The sequence below is a fragment of the Spermophilus citellus genome (assembly GCF_964194105.1).
Source record: "Spermophilus citellus genome assembly, chromosome: 1".
NCBI lineage: Eukaryota > Metazoa > Chordata > Mammalia > Rodentia > Sciuridae > Spermophilus > Spermophilus citellus.
The window spans coordinates 270852062-270877079 of record NC_138182.1 but is presented as its reverse complement, the minus strand read 5'-3'; the positions used below and the strand labels follow the sequence as shown (position 1 = coordinate 270877079).

General features: G+C 36.1%; 1 protein-coding gene across 1 annotated transcript in view; it reads left to right on the top strand.

The window, feature by feature from the left end:
- Nucleotides 1-25018, top strand: part of C9 (complement C9) — a gene marked incomplete at its 5' end in the record, with an annotated part of 49581 nt that overhangs the window by 21287 nt on the left and 3276 nt on the right. Inside the window, 5 exons of the mRNA XM_081304583.1 lie at nt 2271-2409; nt 7555-7818; nt 11395-11635; nt 13331-13471; nt 14730-14908. Of these exons, the coding sequence (XP_081160709.1) occupies nt 2271-2409; nt 7555-7818; nt 11395-11635; nt 13331-13471; nt 14730-14908 (964 nt within the window). The remainder of the gene's footprint in view (nt 1-2270; nt 2410-7554; nt 7819-11394; nt 11636-13330; nt 13472-14729; nt 14909-25018) is intronic.

Here is a 25018-nt window from a genome sequence, read left to right as displayed (position 1 = left end):
CACAATCCCAAACATCCCATGCATTCCCTCTGCTCATACTATTCCTCCTGTCCTCTTAGCCCCATTCCAGAGCACCCACCTTTCAGAGCCCAAACCAAATCCTCTTTATGTAAAACTCTTTTTATGACTTTCCCATGATGATCTCTTCCTCTTGGAAAACTGGATTTATGCAGCACTTACCTTTGCCACTCCTTTGGACCAAGTATATCCTTCCTGATATATTTTTTTTCAAATATGTGATTGTATGTCCAAATTCCCAGCTTCAAATTCTCAACTTCATGACAGTGGAGACTGTGCATTAGTTGTCTTAATATCACCCTGTGTATTACAAACACAATACAGCACACAGGTTAATTTCATTATTTGCTGAAAGTGAAGAGATGCAGTGTTTGGGGTTTTGTTTGTTTGTTTAAAGCAGGTACATGGGAGGGTAGAGTTCTCTATCAAACAAAGATGTAGTTGAGGTCCTAGGAAGAAAATACATAGATTTCTTTCCATAGTTTTATATCTTTGAGTTGGAGGAATTGTATCAAAACCTCAGTAAAACAAAAATAAAAATTAATTGCTCACAAGATGTGGCTTGATGGGCAGCTCTGCCTCAAGCCACAGTGGCTAGGGTGGCTTTGCGTCTCCCTGAGGTTTTGACAGACTGGAGCTGCTGAGCAGCTAGGCTGAAACTGCAGCAACTGTCCATCAGAACTCCTTTTCCAGTTAATGGCACAAATACAACAGAGTAAAAAGAGACAAAGGAAGCATCTTTATGCCAGGCTTCCAAATGGTCCTCTATTACTTTCACCTACATGCTATTGGCCAAAGCATGTCACATGGCTAAGCACAAAGCCAGGGAAGAGGGACCTGCTCTTGGCCCATCATAATGCCTTAACAAGGATATAGATGTAGGGATGGATCAAAACTTAGGACTAAATGTTGACCTGTCATAAGGGACAAAGTGTGAAAGCAAACCAGGTTTATAATTTTTTTTTCTGTTATTCAAGATAATAGTACTATACTTGGGGCACTATATTAGAACTTTAGGGTCATAATTTTTGCCAGGAAAGGTAATTTTGGTGCAACAGGTAGTAAAAGATGGTTAACTTAATCTATACCTCAGTCTTGAAAAAGATATTCACCTATCAATTCCTTAACTTGCTTTCCACTAAAGTTGAGCAACAATGCTTGTTTTCTTGTCGATTCAAATTGGCTAATAATGTGCTATTAATGTGAAAATGTTTTTAACTAATCCACTGGCAATAAGATGTTCTTTCAACTATTCTTGCATTAGCAATGGGTTTATAGTCAGTTATTCACACTTCAACAAATTGCTCTTGAAATCAATGTTCAGATTTATAATCCAGCTCAAGGGAGTTGAGAATGTGGTCCGGAGAAGTGGACAAGTTTCTGCTTTTATGCTAAGGTGAGTTATGGTATGAGGACCAAACCTCATTGGGCCTCCCTGACTCGAGGCCATTTATTCCAAACAAAGCCTAGGCAGCAACACTGTGCCCCTGCAACTAACAAAGCAGAACTTCAGAAAGAACCATTTCTTGTACATATATTGTTTTTAAGCCTCCAAATCAAACAACTTTTTTTAAAAAAGCTAAACAAGATTCCTATTTATCAATGGAAGCTTTCCAAATAAAAATATTCTGCTGGGAAGAAAAGTAGAACTTTTAAGAAGGCCTTGCTGGACGCTGAGATTTCTATATTCATCTTGGAAAGTATAATGGGAATAATATATGCCTGAGGGAAATGAGGCTCTTGACCAGCAATGAGACAGCTGGAGGAAAAGGCTTAAATTTAAAGAGAATGAGGAGAGAGAGAAAGAGCCCCAATGTTGATTCATAGACAAAAAATTACATGCATATGTTTTACTGTCCCCCTGAGATGCTCTGTTCTCAAATAATTTAAATAGTTGGTATTACAGCGTCAGTTCCTGGTTCACTGAGGGAGGTTAGGTAAGAGTTACAGCACTGGAGCTCAGATTCCAGGAGCCAGATGGTCCCATGTGCCCTGCTTATTGCATTTCCTTCTTTGTGCTCTAAATAGTGCCCTAGTTGCCAAAGAGTTTAGAGGGCCCTCCTAAGGTATGCTTTCTGCCAGAAACACAGAACTGAGGTGAACAGGCTCTTTCTGCTATTTGGGATTCTACTGCACACATCTTGGGTGACAGTGAGACAACCCGAAGCTGTCTCACAAACAGCCATGGAAGGCTACCTTGCATTACATGTGGTTTTCGCACACCTGACTGACACTACTCTGTTTATTCTCAGAATCAACATTTTAGGGATGGATCCCTTAACCACACCTTTCGACAACGAGTTCTACAATGGACTCTGCGACAGGGTTCGGGATGGAAACACTTTGACGTACTATCGAAGACCCTGGAATGTGGCTTCTTTGGCCTATGAAGTGAGTCTCTCCTCAGGAGAAAACATGGTTCAGCTGAAATTTGCTTTAATAAATTTAGTACTAGACAGGGTGAGAAATCCAATAGATACCTAAGATCTGCTTAAAGAAAAGGAGATGTAGCTTGCATCTCACTAGAAACACACGGTAGTCTATAATCAATCTTCAGTGACATTCACTTAGTGATAAAGATTTGGTAAATACTCAGACTCCCCAACAAGAATAAGCTAAGATTCTGAATGGACTAAAAATTAAATTAGTGCTGATTTAAGTAGTGATCACACTCCTTGCATGCTACTTAAATTTTCCTCTTTTTTTGCTAGTTCCCATGCCCATAGAAACTGATTTTTACATGTGTTTTCCTTCAGTATTGCTCTCTGTGGAGAATGCTTAACTAATAAGAGTGGCTATTTTCATTAACTTCAAACTTCTCTATGTCTTGTGAAAATATTACTTAAAATGTTTTTTGCCTTATGTAATGGCATTTCAAGTGTATTACCTACTTTAAAGTCACCTAATTTTCTAGAACCTTCCATAAACTGCCCCCTTTCCCCATTCAAAGTAATCATATTTATCACCTTTAGAGATGTCTTCTTTGATTCCAGTAAGATACAATAAATAATAATAGTTAACTTATTCTAAGTTAACTTTAAATGTCACTTTAAATGATCTCATGGTCAAGAAGACCTGTAATATCCACTTTATTTATATAAAGCATTATTATTGATGTCAGTCACACCAGTTTGTAAAATACACACACACACATATACATATATATACTTTTAAATAAATGTGATCAATATTCATTTTTCAAAAATAATATTATAAATTAATTACTACCCAGTGCAGCCTGATGTTATCCTCTTCTCCTAGGGACACTGAAGACTTCAATATCTGGACCTTTTGATTGGCACTTTGTTTATAAGTGAGAACATTTTCACATTTCCCTTACCTGTAAACCCAGAATAAAATCAGTTTCCCTCAAATATAAGGGAAACTTTGGGGTTGTTGATCTTTCCAAAGAGTGATATGTTTACTTCCTTTAAGAATGAAATTTGGGGCTGGGGATGTGGCTCAAGCAGTAGCATGCTTGCCTGGCATTCGTGTGGCCCGGGTTTGATCCTCAGCACCACATACAAACAAAGATGTTGTGTCCGCCGAAAACTAAAAAATAAATATTAAAAAATTCTCTCTCTCTCTCTCTCTCTCTCTCTCTCTCTCTCTCTCTCTCTCTCTTTAAAAAACAGAAAAAAGAATGAAATTTTGCGAGAGGGAGATGATAATGTATCTAAAAGTAGCACTCGTGTTTTTTACTTTCTTAATGGTAACCTTACCAAACATGGTAACCTTACCAAACATGGTAACCTTACCAAACATGGTAACCTTACCAAACATGGTAACCTTACCAAACATGGTAACCTTGGCCATGGATGATGGGAGAAAAGTTATTCATGCATTGTTTTATTTTTTTTTTTGAGTTCTCAGCTCTACATTTTACAGTTTCCCTGTCTTTACCTCTGTGGCCAGCCTCTTAGTTTCTCTGTAAAGGTGATAACTTTATAGTGGCACACAATGGTGAAGGTTGGGGCAATCCTAGAGGCAGGGCTCCTGGGATCACAATGGTTGGTGTGGAACTGAGGATGGTCTGGGGTTTAGCACTGTGAGGAGTCTGTTTAGTGTCTGGAGTTCTGGTTTTTGCCCTAGGACTGGAGTTGACTGGAGTCTCAGTCCACAGTCTGGAACTATGGGGCTTTGCCTGGTTCTGGATCTTCCTGGGGTTCAAGGCAAAGTCCAGCCTCATTCTCAACATGGAGGGCTTCTCTCTCTAAAGTGCACTCTCTGAGGTTGAGGGGCAGGTAAGAGAAGAATGTGAAACTGTCCTTCCTACCCCTATCCATGCATCTTTTCCTATTTTTTTTTTTTTTTTTTTTTTGCTATACCAGGTGCTATAATCTCTCAGCTCTTTTGAATATATTTGTGTTAGGGGATAGTTTTCAAGCTGATGTTTCTGCCAGGGGATGAGCTCTGAAAGGTCTTATTCTGCCATCATTCTTAAGTAACTGGCACAAAGTAAGCTCTCAACAAATATTAGTTGGCATTATTAGCTATTATTAGCTCTACATACTAAATTTGATACATTTTTATTGAATACTTCTTGTGTGTCACGCAAGATTACCATCTGAAAGTCTATTCAATAAGCAGCTATAAGAAAACTGGTTTTCAAAGAGTGTTTTAGAGGTCCCATGAGTGCTTATAGCAAAAAAAAAATTATAAACTTGTGATATCAAGAGAAGTTTCCCTAAAAATGTGATGTTTAAGCTAGGACTTGATACAGGGGTAGGAAAAAGTTAAGTTTTCCTTATGTGTTTGAGTTTGTGCAATATGTGTGTTCTGGGAAGAGTGGGGGAAGAGAATAAAAGAACATTCCAGAAAATAAAAGAATAAAAATGCCCTATGGTGAAAAGAAGCATGGGTTATGAGAAGTCACATTTGGCTTGATGACTAAACATAGTCAGGGAGACATTAACTTGGAATGAGTATAGTGTGAATTTTATCTTGAAGTCACTGGGAAGACCTTGGAATGTTCTAATTAGAAAATGGTAATAGTGGGATGTTTTTCATTGTTATATTGGGCATTTAACCAGAAAGCCTTGCTTTAAAGGTAGTTGTATATGAGTTAGTCTTTCTATTAGATAGTAATAACTTTATGTTCCCCATGCACGATAGCCATATAAGACATGCTACCAGAAACAATCCATGACACTGCCTGAAACACAGGTGTCCTGTTCTTCTTCCTCTAGTTATCTCAGAAGTTCTCTGAAAAGGAAGCTGAACCATTGATATGAACAATTGTGTGATAGAATGTTTTTGTTACCAATAACATAATAGCACAAGATGGGAGTTTTTGTCAGCTTTTTTGTTTCTGTGACCAAAAGTACTGACAAGGAAAATTAGAGGAGGAAAAGTTTACTTAGAGGCTTATGGTTTCAGAGGTCTCAGTCCCTAGACAGCTGGCTCCATTCTTCAGGGCCCAAGGTGGAGCACAACATCATGACATAGGAGTGGGGTGGAGGGAAGCAGCTGGGGAACATGGCACCAGGAAGCAGAGACAGCTCCGCTCAACAAGGACAACATACATATGCCAAAGGCATGCCCCCAGGGAACCAAGTCCCCTAGCCACTGCCTACCTACTTACAGTTACCATCCAGTAGATCCCCACCAAGGGATTAATGCACTGCTTAGGTTAAGATCCTCATAATCTGATCATTTCACCTCCAAACTTTCTTTCATTGTTCCACACAGGAGCTTTTGGGGACAAATCACATCTAAACCATAACAATGGGTGAGTTATTTTAAAAAAGAGATATGTCTTGCCTCACAGTTCTGGAGACACAAGGTCAAGGCCCACATCCTGGGCACTCCATTGTAATGATCTTACTCAACACCAAAGGCCCATTCTCTAAACACCATACTCTGATTATGCTTCTGCCACTTAATTCTCACAACGGGGACTGAATTTCAACATATGAAAATTTGGGAAGCACATTTGAACAATATCCAATCCATAGTACCTCCATACCTGACTGTAGACAAGTTGGCAAAGAGTATCTTAATTCAAACTTTTATTTTTAAGTAGGCTTTTTAGTTTAGGTTTTTCTTTTATATGTGTGTGTGTGTCTGTGTGTATTCTTTTTGTTGTTGTTGTTGATGGACCTTTATTTTATTTAAGTATTTATATGCAGTGCTGAGAATCAAACCCAGTGCCCCACACATGCCAGCCAAGTGCACTATCGATGAACCACAACCTTAGCCCCTAGTTGAGGTTTTTCTTTATGCAAAATACATGAGGTTTTTTAAAAAATCAAAACATCCAAATGATAAAAAGATGATGCTAGGACAAGTAAGCCTGCTGCCTCCCTAGATGCCCACTTCAGGTTTTCTCCTGTACAGGCAGGTACTGTTTTTACCTACTTTTTTTCTTGTTTTTTGATGTTGTTTTTGTTTTATTTTTGGTACCAGAGATGGAACCCAAAGGTGCTTAACCACAGAGCCACATCCCCAACCTTTTTACAAAATATATTTTATTTTGAGACAGGGTCTCTCTAAGTTGCTTAAAGTCTCACTAAGTTGCTGAGGCTGGCTTTAAATTTGGGATCCTCCTGCCTCAGCCTCCAGAGCCACAGGGATTATAGATGTGTGCCACCACATCCAGCTCTTGTTATTTTAAATGCAAAAAAAAAAAAAAAAAGAATTTTTTTTTCTGACAGGGATTAGTGAATAAAGTTCAGAAGAACAATTTTCAAAGCCAGGAAGCTCAGGGCTCATGTCCTAGCCTTTCTTAAATTCATTAATGTGTAAAATACTTTAAGCTGTGCTTGGCCCATAAGCTTTGAGTATTATCTTAATTCTTTCATTTATTTTTACCCACAAATGGGAGTATACAAGTATCTCTTCTGCTACTTGCCTTTTTATTTAATATTATTTTTAGTTGTAGTTGGACACAATACCTTTATTTATTTATTTATTGTTATGTGGTGCTGAGGATGGAACCCAGTTCCTTGCTCATGCTAGGCAAGCTCTGTACTGGTGAGCCACAACCCCAGCCCTGCTACTTGCTTTTTAATTATTAATATGTTAGCTTTTGATGCTGGACACAGTGGCAATCACCTGTAATTCTAGTGGCATGGGAAGCTGAGGCAGGAGGATAGCAAGTTCAAAGCCGGCCTCAGCCATTTAGCAAGACCCTAAGAAATTTAGTGGGACCCTGTCTCAAAATAATTTTTTTTTAAAGGCTGGGTATATGGCTCAATGGTTAAGTTAAAAAAAAATAAGATACTAGCTTTTGACAACTTGTTATATTCTATATCTTCATGTGGATTATCTCACTGAATCCTCATGACAACCTTTGGGCTAGGAATGAGTATCCTTGTTTCCAGACTAGAAATCTGACTAAGCACAGAGGGGTTACTGTGAAATGTCCTCAAAGACACAAAGCCTGTGTTGGCAATCCAGAAACCTGGCTCCAGCACCTTCCCTCTCAGCTCCTTTCCTCTACTACATTTCTAATAATTGCTTGATTTTTTTTTTTTTTGCTCTTGCTTTTGTTTTGCATCTTGTTTCTAATAACACATGGTTATGCTCTCACAGACCAAAGTTGATAAAAATTTGAGAACTGAAAATTTTGAAGAAGAGATTCAAGTATTCAAAAGCATTCTCCGACAGAAGACATCAAGTTTCAATGCAGATATCTCGCTGAAATTTACACTCACTGAAGCAATTAAAAATGCTGCAGTTGAGGAAACCTCTCAGGAAACAAACTCTTCAAATCGCAAAAATACCAGGAATAGTTTTCAACTTTCATATTTGAAAACTGAAGCTTATCAGAAATTGTTGTCATACTCTTCAAAGAAGGTAAGACCTTACATTTAATATAGAGAATATAATGCGGTATATTTCTAACTAACCAAGCCCCCTCTTCTAATTGTAAGTTTTTAGAGCAGATAAAGATGATAAGAGAGGAAAAACAAAACAACAACAAAACAAATTACACCAAGTGTTCAAATAGGTAGTCAGATCTCAGGAAGAATGATACCAACTGGAGAAAGCTGATGGGATCTTGGACAGTAGTTAGTGGATCAGATGTCTGGACATGAGCAGAGGTGTGTACGAGAACTCAGAGCAGACGTTTTGACTGACAACTGTGGTAACAGACCTTTCGATTTATACATCTGTTGCAATTACAAGGAAAGATTGTGCTTAGGAATTCTGGCTACATTGCAATGCCTTAAAACAATGACTGAGTACTTACTACAAAGTGTGTCTCTAAAGTAATGATGCCCGGAAATTTTCATGTTGCACGTGAAATTGGTCTACTGACATTGTAATCAGACCTCTAATATGAGACTTTGAGAATGTGTTTGTTTTTATACTTAAGCCAGGTTTCAAAGTCAGTTTCAACACCTTTATGATGAAATGTAAAATGTTCTTTTTTGTAATCAGTATGATGCTGATAAAATGCTCATTCTTCCTTTCATGATATCATAGTCATCTCTTTAGGTATCCTTTCCCCACATTAAAGTAATCACAGTAATGACGATAATTCACTATTGGGGTTTGCATTATGCCTAATTGTGTAATTGTTGTGCATGGGCCTGTACATAGCCTCTATTTTCACATGGATACCCATCCAAAGTGTATAGTTGGAAATCTTTTAAATTATCCGTAAATACTTAATTGTAGATTTATATGGCCAGGCCCTGTCACAGGTACTGAGAATACTTCTATAAATCACAGTGACAGAGATTCTTGTCCTCATGCAGTTGAAAGTTTAGCAGAGGGAGACGGCCAAAATTGATAAATATGACAGCAAATCAAGAAAGCCGTTTTAGTCAGATCTTACACTTCTATGATGAAAATACCTGACAGGAGCAATGTTAAAGAGGAAAAGTTTATTTGGAGGCTCATGGTTTCATAGGTATCAGTCTATAGGCAGCTGACTCCATTCCTAGGGGCTGATGGCGAGGTGGAAGTGGGGTGTGCAGGAAAGCAGCTCAAGACATCACGTCAGAAAGCAGAAAGAGACTAAGTTCAGCTCCACCACATATGTACCCCAAAGCCATGCTCCCAATGACCCTCCTCCTCCAGCCACATCCTACCCACCTGCAGTTACCACTCAGTTAATCCCATCAGATTAATCATCTCACCTCTAAACTTTCGTGCATTGACACACATGTGTGCTTTTGAGGGACACCTCACATCCATATCAGAAGCTATATCGTATTTTGAAAGTGATAAGTGCTATGAAAAAAAGGAAAATTAGAGTCACATAGGGGAAATCAGGAGCACCCAGCAAGTGATAGTATTAAAAAGAAAGCTCAAGGCAAGTCTCACAGAGGATATGAAATTTGAGCAAAGATTTGAAGGAGAGGAAATAGCCAAGCAGTTAGATGCTGGATATGTATTTGGAAGAAGAAATTGTTGGAGATAAGTGGCTAAGGTAGAAAAAATCCAATGTGATAACTTGGTCAGATTGCACTGGGAAGAAGAAAGATTGGAGAGGTCCCCTTGAATTAGATCATGATGGGTCCCAAAGTCCATTATAAAGGATGGTTTTTTTCTCCATGTGACAGGTCACTGAAAAATTTTAAATTGATCATTGAGATCATTTGTGACCTTGACAAAAGAAGTTTTGCCTTAGAGCACAGCATGATTGAGTTAGACTTAAGAGAAACTGGGAAGAGGGGAATTGGAAATAGTATAGAAAACTTTTTCAAGGAATTTTGCATTGAACAAGGGCCAAGAAATGGGTAGCAAGCACTCAGGCAAGTGAAGTCAAAAGAATTTTTGTTGTTTTTTAAGCCAGAAGGAGTAATAGCATATTTGGAATGAAATGACTGAAACCTATCTTTGAAATATATTGAACCCAAGAACATCATATGTCTGACTCCAAATCCTAAAATAGACTTCCTAGTTTTAGCAACTGCATAAAAGAATCCAAGTTCACTTTGTGCATCTTTGTGCACTCCATTAAGAATTATTATGCAAGTCAGAAGATGAAGAGATTCTATGATTTCAAACGTATGGAGTAAGTTCCTGTACTTTTGTTGTTGTTGTTAGAGGCTGATCCACCCACCCTCTGACTCCAAAAGTTAAGTTACGTGGGCAATGCCCTTTGGAACACAGAGTTTGTTGCAATGTTCATATACATCAAGATACATATTTTAAAAGAAATAAAATGTTTTCAACACCCACAGTGACAGCAAAACCTCAAAAGATCCATCTGTAAAATAATGAATGTCAATTATAGTTTAGTTTTGCCTGGGCCAAGCTAAGACATTGATTCACACAGTTTAGTGTCTTAGTATTGTCTTGGAAATTGAAGCCATAATTCCTGGTCCTGGGAACACTCAACTTTCAAATTGTTTAGGCCAGCTTAAGATTTGTGGTTTAAAACATTGTCTTCCCTATCTGTCATTAATGATTGGGAGAACATAGTAGATGGAACAGAGAGACCATAGACCTACATTTTTAGTAAAGATGCTGTCACAGACTATTTGTGTGATTTGCAGCAAATAACTTGATGTTATTCAGTCAATGTCTTCTTGTCTGCAAAATACAAAGATTGTGTTTTATATATAATGTATACATTTCCTTCCATTTTAAACATTTTAAAATCAACTTAGGTATAATTTACACGCAATAAATATAAAGATTTAAATGTGTAGTTACAGAAGTTTTGATTACTGTATACTTATTCAAAGTCATGAAGAAGATAAAGAACATATATTTCCAAACAAGATACAGAATATTTTCATCACCACAAAAAAAATTCCATGATGCCCTTCACAGCCAATTTCCTACTGATCAAGTGGCAACTACTGACCAGATTTCTCTGACTGTAGCTTAGTTTTTCCTGTTCTAGAACTTTATAGAAATGGTGTCATACAGTCTAAATTCCGTTGGGTATGACTTCTTTCACTCAAAATGATATTTTCAGACTTACATAGTATATGTGTCAATAGTTGGTTCCTTGTTATTGCTGACTAGTATTCCATTGTGTGAACATGCTACATACAATTTGATCATCAACTCCTTGGTCCATTGGCATTTGAGCTGTTTCCAATTTTAAGCTATTCTGGACTAATATTGCTAAGAAATTCATATACACGTCTTTTTGTAAAAAAATGTATTTACTGTATGAAAAATTAGAATTGCTAGTTGTAGGGTCGATGTGTATTTAACTTTATGAAAAATGCTAAACAGGTCTCCAAAGTGGCTTTATCATTTTACACTTGGACCACCAAGGTAGGAGAGTTCCAGTTGCTGTACATTCTCATCAGCAGTTGGTATTGATGGCATTTTAAGTTCAGATATTCTCATGGTCACTGTTAAAAACTTTGTTCTGGTGAAAGTTCTAGATTTTATGATTTACTTGAAGTAATTGTGATAAAGATCATATTTCTCTTCCTCCACTGATCTATAACAAAGGAAAAAATGTTTCTGCGTGTGAAAGGAGTGATTGATCTGGGTCGATTTCTGATGAGAAATCGGAATGTCATGCTGACAACGACTTTCCTAGATGACATAAAAGCTCTGCCAACTACCTATGAGAAGGGAGAATATTTTGGATTTTTGGAAACCTATGGAACCCACTACAGCAGCTCCGGGTCTCTAGGAGGACTCTATGAGGTCATATATGTTTTGAATAAAGCTTCCATGAAGGAGAACGGTATGCCTAGATAGATAATTCTGACTACAGATGCCATATTGACTAAATATTATTTCTTGTGCTAACCTCTTTCAATAGATAAAATCTTTAAAATATCTTCTCCTTTGAGAAGATGCACAGTGATCATGTTAATGAATTTTAATTTTATTTTGTGAATGATAATGACTAGGTATGAATATTTCTTAAGGAGGTGATAGATGCCAGCGTATCTCTCTCCAGCTTCACCGTTATTGGGTGTCTCTTAGGAGGCAAGTGCCACTCACAACCCTACAGGGCCAGCGAGTCAAGGTGTTAAGTATCAAGCAAGGAGTAGGATGCAACTGTGATCTACAACCTGACACTCACCCCACAGCCAGTGAACACTGTATGGATGAAAAACACTTGGCAAGGCCAGAGTCATTGAGACTGAGGATGGTCTTGGGCAGATAGAAGGTTCCCCAGGAGTAGTGGACTGTGAGGCTGTTTGATTTTACACTATTGATTGAATCCACAGTACTGTGAGGTCTCTAGGAGCTCCACCTGGTGAGATATACTAACAGAGATATCACCTGGAAAAGTGCATGGGAGGACTGCCTTGAGTGATTTGAAGAGAATAGCTCTGCAGGGATGATCCAAACATAAAGAACCTTCAGAGCCTTTCACCCCCCCCCCTCAACTTTTTTTGGTAAAAAATCTTCATAAGCTGAAATCTTTAATTCTGGACTACTCAGAGCACTCCACGGACTTCTAATTCCCTCCTGGTTTTAGTAGATAGGATCTTCAGGTCAATCCTAGTCCCCTAGAATAGGAAGTCATCTTCCTCAATGCTCCAGTGCCAGCGCCTGGGGAAGAGCCATATCTCCACCTCAATCCAGGGCATCTGGGCACAACAGAGTTCACTGCTGAGGCAGAGAATCTAAGCCCTTTGGAGTCCTAGCTGTTTTCACCCTTCAGAATCAGTGTTCTCAAGCCTTGTTAGGGCAAGGATGCAAGTCTAGAATTCCATACTTCTGGCATTGTTTTCCATTTTTATTCCCCGTCTTCCCTGACCACAGGAAATGCTACCTGATAATTCTTAAGTTCTTTGCTAATTGAGGGTACAGCAGAAATATTTGTGAGGATTAAATTAGTTAATGCATAGAAGTGCTTGGAATGAGTCCAGGCATGTACCTTATATACAAACAGAGATATGAAAAATCATGGTATATATTAAGAATTGTAATGCAAAAAAGTACCTATATAATGACATAAATTGACATGAACATACTTTATATAAAGAAATATGAAAAAATTGTGCTCTACATGTGTAATAAGGATTGCAATGCATTCCACTGTTGTCGTGTATTTAAAAAAATAATAAAATCAATTTAAAAAAAGAATTCAATACATTTTAGACATCATTGTCCCCCTTCCATGGTCTTAGACAGAAAGAATTTTAATATAACTACCTGTCTGACCCATGTCCTTTTAAGAAAGTGGTAAACTTAGTATGTCCTTCTCTGCTAAGTTGACGAGTAAAGTCAAAAGGGAGGCTACAAGATTCTAATGCAAGAACAAAGCACATCAGATGTGAAGTAATGATTGCATTTGAGTGAGGTAATGATGTCCAGGAATCTAAGTTAGTACATTTCTTACAGAACAGCATAGCAAAATTAGGATTTATTTGTGATGTTGATAGACATTATGTAATAATTTTCAAATAAATACATAAAACAGATGTTGAACTAGAAGACATAAAGAGATGCCTCGGGTATAATCTGGATTTCTCTCTACATACCCCTGGGACTTCCGAAGGACTCCAAGTCTCGGCACAAATTAATAAAACTGATTGTTTAAAGAACCATCATGGTAAAATTGGTAAGTATGGCCAAACTTACTAGGTTTAAGAAAGCCAGAGAAAGAACACTGCTCTTTCACAATGAGCCTTTTTTATTGTCTACCTTCTTTATTTAGAAAACTAAAAGTACTCAAGTACCATTTTACCTTTACAGTATTTTCTGAACCACTGTAAGCATAATAACCCTTGGACATGCATTTGTCACAGTCTCTTTGTGCAGTGCACAGTTTTAGAGGGTGTCATTCACACTGAACATAATGTATATTTCTGTATTTGTAGGGGAAATGCTAGAGAACCAGTGGTAGAAAATTTCTTTAAGAAAAGCATCCCCAAATAATTTAATAAAACGTTTTAACATCAGTAAAGAAGGCCAGAACCATCTCCCCAAATGCACTTTCTACTGGACTTGAAATCCCTAATCCATTCAACATCAAAACAGTGCACAACTTTTTGAAGTTGCAAATACCTTTAGTCTAAATATTACTCTCTGTTATTTATTGTTAGCAGATTTACAGACATGAGAGGTGATGGAATTCTTAACTCTCACTGGATTCAGAAGTGACTGAGGACATTTTTAAAGTATAAATGCTTGAGATTTATCTTTAGAGGAACAACTGGTAGTAAGAAGATTCAAGGGGGCAAGGCTGATATTTTCAAATCACATGCCATCATTTCTATATTTGGCCCTGAAATTAACTGTGTAATCTTGGGCAGATCATTCTACCTCTCTAAGTGTCAGATTTTTTCATCCATAAAAATGAGGGAGGATAAACAAGAACACCTTACAATTTCTTTTTAGTTCTAAACTTTGCAACTCTATAAGACTCACACAGCTTTGTTAAAAGTGCTCCCATCTATAGAGAGATTGAGGGAGAGACAGGTAGGATTCTGGGGTTGAAAGAAAGTTTGCTTTCTGCATTACTCTGTTTTAGACTCTTCAGTTTCATTTTAATATTAACATTGTTTAAAGCAAGACTCTACAAAATGCGATTATGAAGGTGTGTTTGAAACAAAAATATATAATACACCCCAAATCATGTAAAGTTCTCATGTGTATATATGTAATGTGATGAGCTGTGAATTATCAATGTATCTAGAGCATCAGTACCATTTTTATTTTTTAAAAAAAGAAAGATGATTAAAGTCAATCATCATTCAAAGATGATTAAAGTCTATATACTAATTAGCTAATGCATAGAAATGCTTGGAACGAGTCCAGGCATGTACTCGTTCACAGAATTCCAAATGCTCCTCCTCAAGCTCTCCTTCTCTCCTCAGTAAACATCACCAGCGACAACCTTATAGATGATGTTATTTCTTTCATAAGAGGAGGAACAAGGAAATCTGCATTTGAACTGAAACAAAAGCTTCTCAAAGGAGCCAAAACCATCGATGTGACTGACTTTGAAAATTGGGCCTCTTCCCTGAGTGATGCTCCAGTGCTCATTAGTCAAAAAGTAAGGGATGTTTGTTTTCAAATAGATTATGTCATTTTTTAAATTAAATGTTACAGTTGGCTCAGGTGAACAGGTGATTCTAGCAGAAAGAGATGTGGGTCTTCAAACACACGCATGTCATCCTGGAGAGAGGCATGACAGACAGTCTGAATTCCTGTCTGTCCCTTGTTAGATGTATGCCACTTCTGACTTCTACAAAACTGAATTCTTCAGACTTCCATGTTTTAAATAAGATTTTCTGTATTCAGTTTATAGCACAGACAAAATAGGCACCAAAAAAATAGTTATTTCTTTGCTGTCTGTCCGTGATTGACACTTGCTTTCTCTTGGCATCACATGACCACGGAAGAGCTAATTTATGGAGAGTTGTCATGAGAGAAATGTTCAGAAGTTCTCCAAGAAAATGAGAGCAAGGGAAAGTAATTTTTACAGTCAGGGAATCCTTACCTTTCTCCCTCTCTCTCTCTCTTTCTCCCTCCCCCTTCTCCCTCCTCCCCTCCCTCCCCCTCCCCCTCCCCCTCCCCCTCCCTCTTTCATTTTTGAATCAAAGTCCTGTGATGTTGCCCACACTGATCTCAAACTCCTGAGCTCGAGATCTTCTTGCCTCAACCTCCTGAGTAGCCAGGACTAGAGGCTCACCCTGCTTCAACCTTGATTGTAACAGTCTTCAACTTATAAACCTTTAGGAGTTCAGTCTTGTGTTTATTCCTAAGAACAATAAATCCTGTTCTGTTGTAAAGATATAAATGCTAATGTTTGTTAACCTCATCTCTCTCTTCCCAAACTAATCAAAATGGGTGTGGTGGGTGAGAGTGTGTGTGTGTGTGCGCGCACACACACACACACGTGTGCATTTACTTTTTCTTTTGTTCCTGATATGATTAGAAAGCGGTTTTCCTACTTCCTTTCAATAGCTTCAAATTTTCTGTCTTTATAAATTTCAACCCTCAGATCAAATTTATCTTTGCCCTCTACTTCATTTGATTAACCTGATTTACAGAAATGTTGACATTTTTTCTAGCACAAATTATTGGAGAATTTTATTTCCTCAATCCATTTTGTTGTCTTTATAAAGTGTGAGTGGAATCACCAAATTTATTTCATTTATGTAAAAATAAACTCAGAAACCAAAAATTTTCAATTAATTTTCCCCTTAGGTTATAAAAATACAGCTGTTCATAGATGTACAAATGTATCTATTAGTTTTCAAATATTTATTTTGAACTAGAACAAAGAGGAAGAAAAAGTCAGCTGAATTAGCATCTCTCCAGATAAAAATAAAATCAGAAGCCCCTTTTATTCTATTATATTTAAATTTTATTTAAATTCATTATCTTGAACTTAGGAAAATAAATTTATGTTGGAAGATTTTAAATGAGTAAAGAATCATCGGCCCAGGTGGATATTTCCATCAAGATGGTCATCCAAAGGGGTTTATTTTCTCATATCTACAGACCAAGTTCAACTCTTCTTGAATAGATGATCCAAGATTGTTCTCTAGGGAGGTCTTAATAATAGTCCACTACTTCTAGAGCAAATTCTTAAAATCTCAAGTAAATAAAGCATCTGCTGAAATTTTACGACTGAATTTTTGAGAGTATTCCCAGGCTTTGATCAACTCACTTGACACTGTCACTGGCTGGGAGCAGAATGCAGGGTTTCCCATTTTTAGGAGTGGCGGCTTACTCAGATTTTAGATGAGCAGGCCTACTATCTTCACGGTTTGTTCATTTCCTTCCTCATAAATTGAATGCCTGGTCTTTTTATATCCATGTTCTACCCAAGGTCAGGGCAGCTCTAGTTAGTGCCCTGTAGACCACTTTTTAAGTTCATCTTCTTTTAGAGAAATTTCAGAAAACACTATACTATTTTGTTTTTTATTGACTTGGTGTGACTTTTAAATTCCTGAAAAGGTGTGAGATATAAGTAAGTTTGTTCGTGAAACAGATTCCAGGTCATTTTATTCTCATAAATGTAGAAGTGGCTCTATGGTTAATTGGTTACTATATCCAGTAGATAGTAACACAGTTATAATTGCTAAGTCATTCTTTGATACCTTTAAATGTACCTATTATCTGCAGATGATGTGTTATGGGAATGGTCCTAATATTAAAATAATTGTTCCTCCTATTTAATTATTTAAAGAATTGATAGAATCTCTTCCTACCCACTCCAAACTATTAATTGGCTTATGTTTAATCCTCTGAAGCAAATTAAATCATCTACCTAAGTATTTATGATGCAGTTATCTTAGAGGAAAGACCAGGAAGTTATATTACTCTTAGTAAAATGCTTTGTGCATATATTACTGAGATTTTCCAAGTAAAATACTCAATAATGATAATGATGATGATGATATATCAATATCTATAATTCTTTCTGCACTAAAGTAACTATGGCAATACTCTATAAGTAGAACCTGTGGTTTTCAATATCACAATGTCTTAGTCCAACCCAGGAATTTTTCTCTGGCCTCTCTCCATGCAGAGGACATAGGCTGGACCATTTTTTCAGAATTTCCTTTTCTCACAGACTTCGATTTTCACAATAGTTTATTAATCCTATTGCTACTTATCTGAATGTTAACACAAATGTGTTACATTTTATTTCAACTGAATAGCTAAATTTTGTTTTCCTCTTAAACCTATGGCTACAAACTAGTTACAAAAAAATGTCAGCGGAGAGAAACGTTTATTACAGATTGCCTGGGAGATATAAAGTTTATGGTTTCCTCTAGAACAATAACAGCAAGCTTGGTAAAGCTACAATGCAGTCTGCAGGCTTCCTATAAGGTTTTGTTTCCGCATTATTAGAAACAAAATTATGTAGCCCATAGATTTATTTTCTGAAAGGATGTTACATCATACAATGTTCCCTTTATGAGAACTCACAGGAAAGATTATTCTTTAATTTCATTTTGTTTCTCTTGTAAATCAGATGGGTTTTCTTCTGTTCAGTTGTGTCTTCCTCAATGCACTAAAAAATATAGACAAATTTGTGCCTCATCAGTTTCAAAAGGAAGGATCCTCCTGGCACCCAGGCACCCAATTTGTTCATTTGTGTTGCTTTGCCTCCATCCTGCCTTTGTTGTTTCCAGGCCTTCTCCAATTTCTTTTGGCCAATTTTACCTGTGTATATGGTAAGAGACATGAGCTCTTTCTGGAGTAATATGAGGCAATAATGAACTAATGAACCAACCATTGTTGCTCAGTGGTGTGAATGTACACTGGGTGTTAAAGAGCATCCATATTAAAAGGCTGTCTTACCAGTGTTCTGTGATAGTTTTTACAACTATAATCATAGAGTGAAAATCATTTCTGTCTTCCACAGGGATAAAAAATGAAGAAACTAAATTTTGGTATATACAGATTAATTATTTTGGATGCCTAAAAGAAATCCGAATGTACTTACACTTAAACCATGTTGTTCATTTATTTGTATTTTAACAAGTTTCATGATAAATTGTGTCCACTTAAAATATATCTACAAATGATAGAAAGGAAAGAAAGTTAGCTGGGATGGAAGAAAAATGAAAACTTTTTCTACTTGATAGAAGGCCAAAGTTTAACAGAAAAGAAACATGTAGCTTTGCAAATAAATTTCAAGAAGTACATTTTAATTATTTATTTGTCTACTGGTGGAATATTTGGCCTCAGGGTTTGAGGCTTTTCTGAAACCACTGCTATTGGATGTCCTTCATCTTTATCTCTCTGAACACTGTTTATATGTTTTATCCAAATTGTATTTCCTCCATGACCTCTCTTCCTGTATCGTAGATTATCTGGCCTTGACTTTTCTTTGAAGAGTAAAACAAGATAATCTTTTTTTTTCTCAAAAAAATCAAAAATAACTTGACCACATTGTTTATGCCAATGTAGCAGTATGGCAAGAGGTAACTTTCTTCTGAATAAATATAACACAGTTGAATTCTAAATTCTGTCTACTACTTCATGAAAGACTACACTGGTGGACAGTAGTGTTGACTTTGTCAAAATTCTTGGTATTTTCTGTATGTGAGCCTATTCTCACTTAGAATTGTTGCAAATATCTTGTCCAACTTAAGATTTTTTCACCCTTTTAGTGACTTTTTTAATGACAGAGACCCTCTTTTATCTTTCTTGAAGTAATTTTAGACTTACTAAGTAAAAATGCACAAATAGTATCAGCAGTAATATTGTAAAATAGTAGAGAGTTGACAGATGTCATTCTTCCAAAAACCCCTAATATTAACAACCTACATAAGCATAGTAAAATTATCAAAATCAGAAAATTAATACTAACTATATAAACCATACACTTCACTCACATTGCACAAAGTTTCCGCTTAATCTCTACTTTTTCTGTTCCAATTCCAATCCAGGGTCTCACATTGTACTTAGTTGTCTTGTCTCCTTCAATATGTGCAAGTCCCTCAGACTTTTCTTAGACTTAGATAATTTTGATCCATACTGGTAAGTTTTAGTGTCAAATGTCTCTTCATTTAGATTTCAAGTAGGTTAAGGTTAGGAGGAGTTGGCTTTTTTTCTTTTTTGAGGAACTGGAAATTGAACCCAGGGCACTCGGCCACTGAGCTCCATCCCCAGTCCTTTATTTATTATTTTTTCTTTTGTTGGTACTTGGGATTGAAATCAGGGGCACTTAACCACTAATCTACATCTGCAACTCTTCTTATTTTTTATTTTGATTAAGTGTCTCATTAAGTTGCTTAGGGTATCTTTGCAACTGAGTTGCTGAGGCTGGCTTTGAACTTGTGATTTTCCAGTCTCAGCTTCCTGAGCCACTGTGACCACAGACTTAACTTTTATTTTGAGATAGAATCATCTCATTAAGTTCCACACATATACAAATATACATATACATATGCATAAACACATATATATTATCAGACTACCACATATGTATATAGTACTTTGATTTTATATATATATATATATATATATATATATATATATACACAATATATCATGCTGATAATATGTGTCTATGTATATATATATATGTATATATGTATATACACATATACACATGCATACACACACACACATATATACACACATAGTGTGTGTGTGTGTGTGTGTGTAATGACTTTCCATAGGTATATTGCACTTATATTTACATTTAGATGTATAATCAACCTGGAGTTTATGGTTTAATTTTAAAAGTCATTTAAAATTTTTTCTCTATAAATACTTCATTGTCCAAGAACAATCTATTTAAAAGATTGTTATTTGTCTTAAGACTATACAGGACAGTTTTCATCTTTAGTCGGGTTTCTAAGTGTCTAGTTTTAGAATCTGTACAGTTAATATCATACTGTCCTAAGTAATATAACTTTTTGTCTGGAGGAACAGAGGAGCAAAGCCTTCCACCTTTATCTTCGTCAGAAGGTCTTGACAATTTGGGAATTATCTAAGTTTTATAAATTGGCTTGGCAATTTCAACCAAAAATATCCAGATTTTGATTGGAATTTCAAATAATCCATAAATCAGGTTCATGAGAGCCTACATCTTAAAATGTTGAATCTTCTAGTCTATGAATATTAAATATCTCTCTATTTGTTTAGGCTTCTCAATTTTTTTCTAATTTCTCCCCAACACGTAATATTGTCACTATTATTTTAGCCATTCTAGTGGTCTTTTTTTTAGTATTTATTTTGTTTCTAATGGTCAATTTGGAGAGTTTTGAGGGCATTTGAACAAGTAAATACCATCTATGAAATATAACAGCTAACATCATACTTAGTAAAATATTGCATTTGTTCTAAGATAAAAAAATAAAGAATAGATAACCACTCTCTTCCTTTCCAGTTAACAATGACATTCAGGTTTTGTAGTCAGCACAGTGAAGTAAGAAAAATAATAAAATGCATAAAGACTACAAAGGAAGGCGTAAAACTGTCTGTCTCAGAGAAAGATTGTTTACATAGAAAATACTAAGATATCTATATCTCTATACAACATTATTACTTCCTGATCAATCACCTGTGCTTCTTTATTGTTGATAATATTTTCTGCCTTAATTTCTATCTTGATAGTTACCTAGCTTTGCTAGCTACCTCTTTGTTGGTAAACACACAGAATAATTTCTCCAGTCTTTCTATTTTTAATCTTCCTACATCCTCAGATTTTAGCTTGACTATTAAAAATCAAATATGATGATCTTTGTTATTTTATTTTCAACAAGTACTTATTAGGCATTTGTTATGTACCAGCTTTTTTTTGGTAATAGTTAGGCTAAAACAGTGAATATAGAGAATAGGTCTCTGTTCTAGCAAAGTTTTTCTAATATAATTAAAAAATACAAATGAAATAAATATTATATTGTTAGTGATATCTTAGTATACATTCTTCTGGTTGTCGGTCTTCATCAGAATTACAGTAGCAAATATGAACTCATACAATGTGATTTTATATCCCATTTATGAGTATATTGAAACCTGTTTAATGTGATTTGATATTTAAAGGTAGATATTACTTATGTGTACATCCTTTTTATGTATATTGCAATGCATATATTCCATGATATGCATGAAACATAGTTTGTTTTTCTAGTTACCTACTGGAGAACACTGGGGTTGATTCCAGTTGTGTTTGTGTATGCACTCATGAGATTATGAATAAAACCATAACAAACATTTGAATATGGGTTTTTATGAATATTTTTCCATAACTTTAGGAAAAGATTGCTTGATCATATGGTATGTATATTTATATAAGGTATATAAGAAACATCCAAATTCTTTTCTAAAATACTTGCATTTTCGCCAGAAATATATGAAAATATATGTTTAGTTAAACATGTCCTCTGAAATAACGGTGGTTTATGTATTCCTTTCCAATCTTTTTGGGTTTTATTTCTTTTTCTTGCCTTATTGATTTGTGTAGGCCCTCCAGTGTTATGCTGAGTAGAAGTTGAAAGAAGAGACATCACCAGGTTCTCATTTCGAGGAAGAAAGAATTCTGGGATTTTTTTGTTTGTCTGTTTGTTTATGGGGTGTTGGAGATTAAACCTAGGGCCCAGGGACCCATATGTAGGCAAGCGCTCTGCCACTGAGTCATAGCCCCAGCCCTCGTAAAATTTTTGCATGAGTAGTGTGCTCTAATGCTTTCCTTTAATCTTCTATATTAGCATTTCCTCTTATTTTGGTTACCTTTAAGATTTCATCTTAATCTTGAGTGTATAGTAGCTTGGATGTGATATTCATATACTCCAGTGATGATAATGATGATGATGATTCTTGAAGTTCCCACAGTTTCTGAACTCTAGAATTTAATGTATTTAATTAGCTTTGAAACATAGTTGACCATTTATCTCTTTAAATAGTTCTTCTGACATACTATACTCCCCATCCTTCCTTTTCTATAGTTCTCCAATAATAACCTGTGTTAGGTCCTTCAATATGGCCCCAAAGCTCTTGGATCCTCTCTTCTGGGTTAGTTTTGTCCCTCCAACACTTATCTCTGTGTTATAGTTTGGAAAATTTCTTTCAACCTTTTATCAGGCTTGCTAATTATTTCTTTGGCTATGTCAAGTCTATTAGCCCATCAGAGGGGTTTATTTTCTTCATGGGATTTTCTATTTGATTTTTATCGTGTTACTAATTATCAAAGTTAAATGTCAGTCTACCTTCAAAATACTAAGGCATTTTGTTAAACTGCTTTTAAGATTTCCTTAATTATCTTTACTTTTTAGCAGTTTTGCTGTGATGTAATTAAGTTTGAAGAAAATTTTAACCTTGGTTTTCATTTGCAACCTTTTCACCAGGTTTGGAATATTCACAGTTGTTAGCCCTTCAAATATTGCTTCTTAAATATTCTGTACTTTTCTGTCTCTGGGGGACTCAAATTATGTGACTCTCTGACCTTCTCACTCTATCATCTCACCCTCTTCCTGCATTTCCCATCCCTTTGTCTTTCTGTGCTTTATTGTCAATATTTTTTTTCTGATTTGTATTCCATTTCATTACGTTTGATTCAGTTGTGTCACGTCTGGTATTTAAACAATCCATGAATTTGTGTACTATAAAATCAAGTTCTAACATTTCTAGTTGTTTCCTTATTTCAAGTGTGCTAGTTTAAAAACAATTTCTGTTCTCTGATAAAATTTCGTCTTGTCTCTTATCCCACGCTTATGTGGATATCATTATTTGAAAGACTGTTTATATTTGGTAGCTGTTCGAAGTCTGATAACACAGAGATTGGCAACCCCAATAGCTGTTTCAAGGGACACACAATCATCCAGCTGCTTTTCTCAGAATGTGACCCCATAACTAAGTGATGCATAACTATATACAAGTTTCACGACATATGCTATAATTTCTCCACTATGAGAACTTTATTTTTTAATTATTTTTTAAATTTATATATGACAGCAGAATGCATTACAATTCTTATTACACATATAGGGTACAATTTTTCATATCTCTGTATGCAAAGTATATTCACACCAATTTGTGTCTTCATACATGTACTTTGAATAATAGTGTCCATCACATCCCACCATCATTTCTAACCCTATGCCTCCTGCCTTCCTCTCTCAACCTTATGCCCTATCTAGAGTTTGTCTATTCCTCCCATGCTCCCCCTCCCTACCCCACTATGAATCAGCCTCCTTATATCAGAGAAAATATTCAGTATTTGGGTTTTTTGGGGGATTGGCTAACTTCACTTAATATTATCTTCTATAACTCCATCCATTTACCTGCAAATGCCATGATTTTATTCTCTTTTATTGCTTAGTAGTATTCCATCGTGTATATATGCCATATTTTTTTTAATCCATTAACCTATTGAAGGGCATCTAGGTTGGTTCCACAGTTTAGCTATTATGAATTGTGCTGCTATAAACACTGATGTGGCTGTGTCCCTGTAGTATGCTGTTTTAAGTCAATAAATGGGTCAAGGACCTGAACAGACCCTTCTCAGAAGATGATATACAATAAATCAATAAATATATGAAAAAAATGTTCATCATCACTAGAAATTAGAGAAATGCAAATCAACACTATTCTAAGATTTCATCTCACTCCAGTTAGAATGGCAGCTATTATGAATACAAACAACAATAAGTGTTGGTGGGGATATGGGGAAAAGGTACACTCATACACTGCTGGTGGGACTGCAAATTGGTGCAGTCAATATGGAAAGCAGTATGGAGATTTCTTGGAAAATTGGGAATGGAACCACCATTTGGCCCAGCTATCCTTCTCCTCAGTCTATACCCAAAGGACTTAAAAACAGCATACTACAGAGAACTTATTTTATATAGTGACCATGTGGTACAATAGATCTCATAGACTTATTTCTCCTATTTAACTTTGTACCCTTTGACCAACATCTTCTCAACCCTCCTCTGCATAAAGACTTAAATTCTGTATTATGTGCTTGAAATACTTTGATAACTTCTAACTTCAGCTCAATAGTCATTTGCTGGAAAATATGGAAAGACTTTCCTGATTCTGGTGTAGCAACTATATATTCCTACTCCAGGAATTAGAGTGTGCAAGATAAGTCATTCTACTTCATTTTCTTAACATCTAGTTAAAACCGACATTGAACTTCTGTCCATCCAGGTTGCTGGAAAATTCATCCCTTCACTTATTGGATGAGGTTCAGGAAAGTCTTTCCTTATCACCTAAATTAGTACAAGGATCCTGAAACGCCTGTACAGAAAATGGGAGTGTGACCTTCCTATGCATTATTCACCTTGATAACCTCCTTCTTCAAGATTATAAGTCAAGAGTTTCTAAGCCCTCCTTGCTAGGCTTCTTCTTGGAATCATTGTCAAACCTGAATCTCCCTTCTTTATACACACCTTCCTTAGGGACACTCCACAGGTCCTTTTACCTCCCCAAATAGCCATGAGAGATCTAGTCAAGAAAGGACATCTGGACTTGGCCTTGCACACCAACCTTTTCTTAGCCAAGAAGTAGCAAGCACTTGGCTACTTTCTGGGAGGGGGAAGAGGGGAAAACAACAACAAAAACAACTATCAAACTCCAAATTTAAATCCCATAGTAGTTCATTTTTAAAACACATACCACTGTTCTTGGCAACACCTATCACAGTTTCCATTTCAAATTTATCTGTGTGATTAATAGTTAGTCTCCT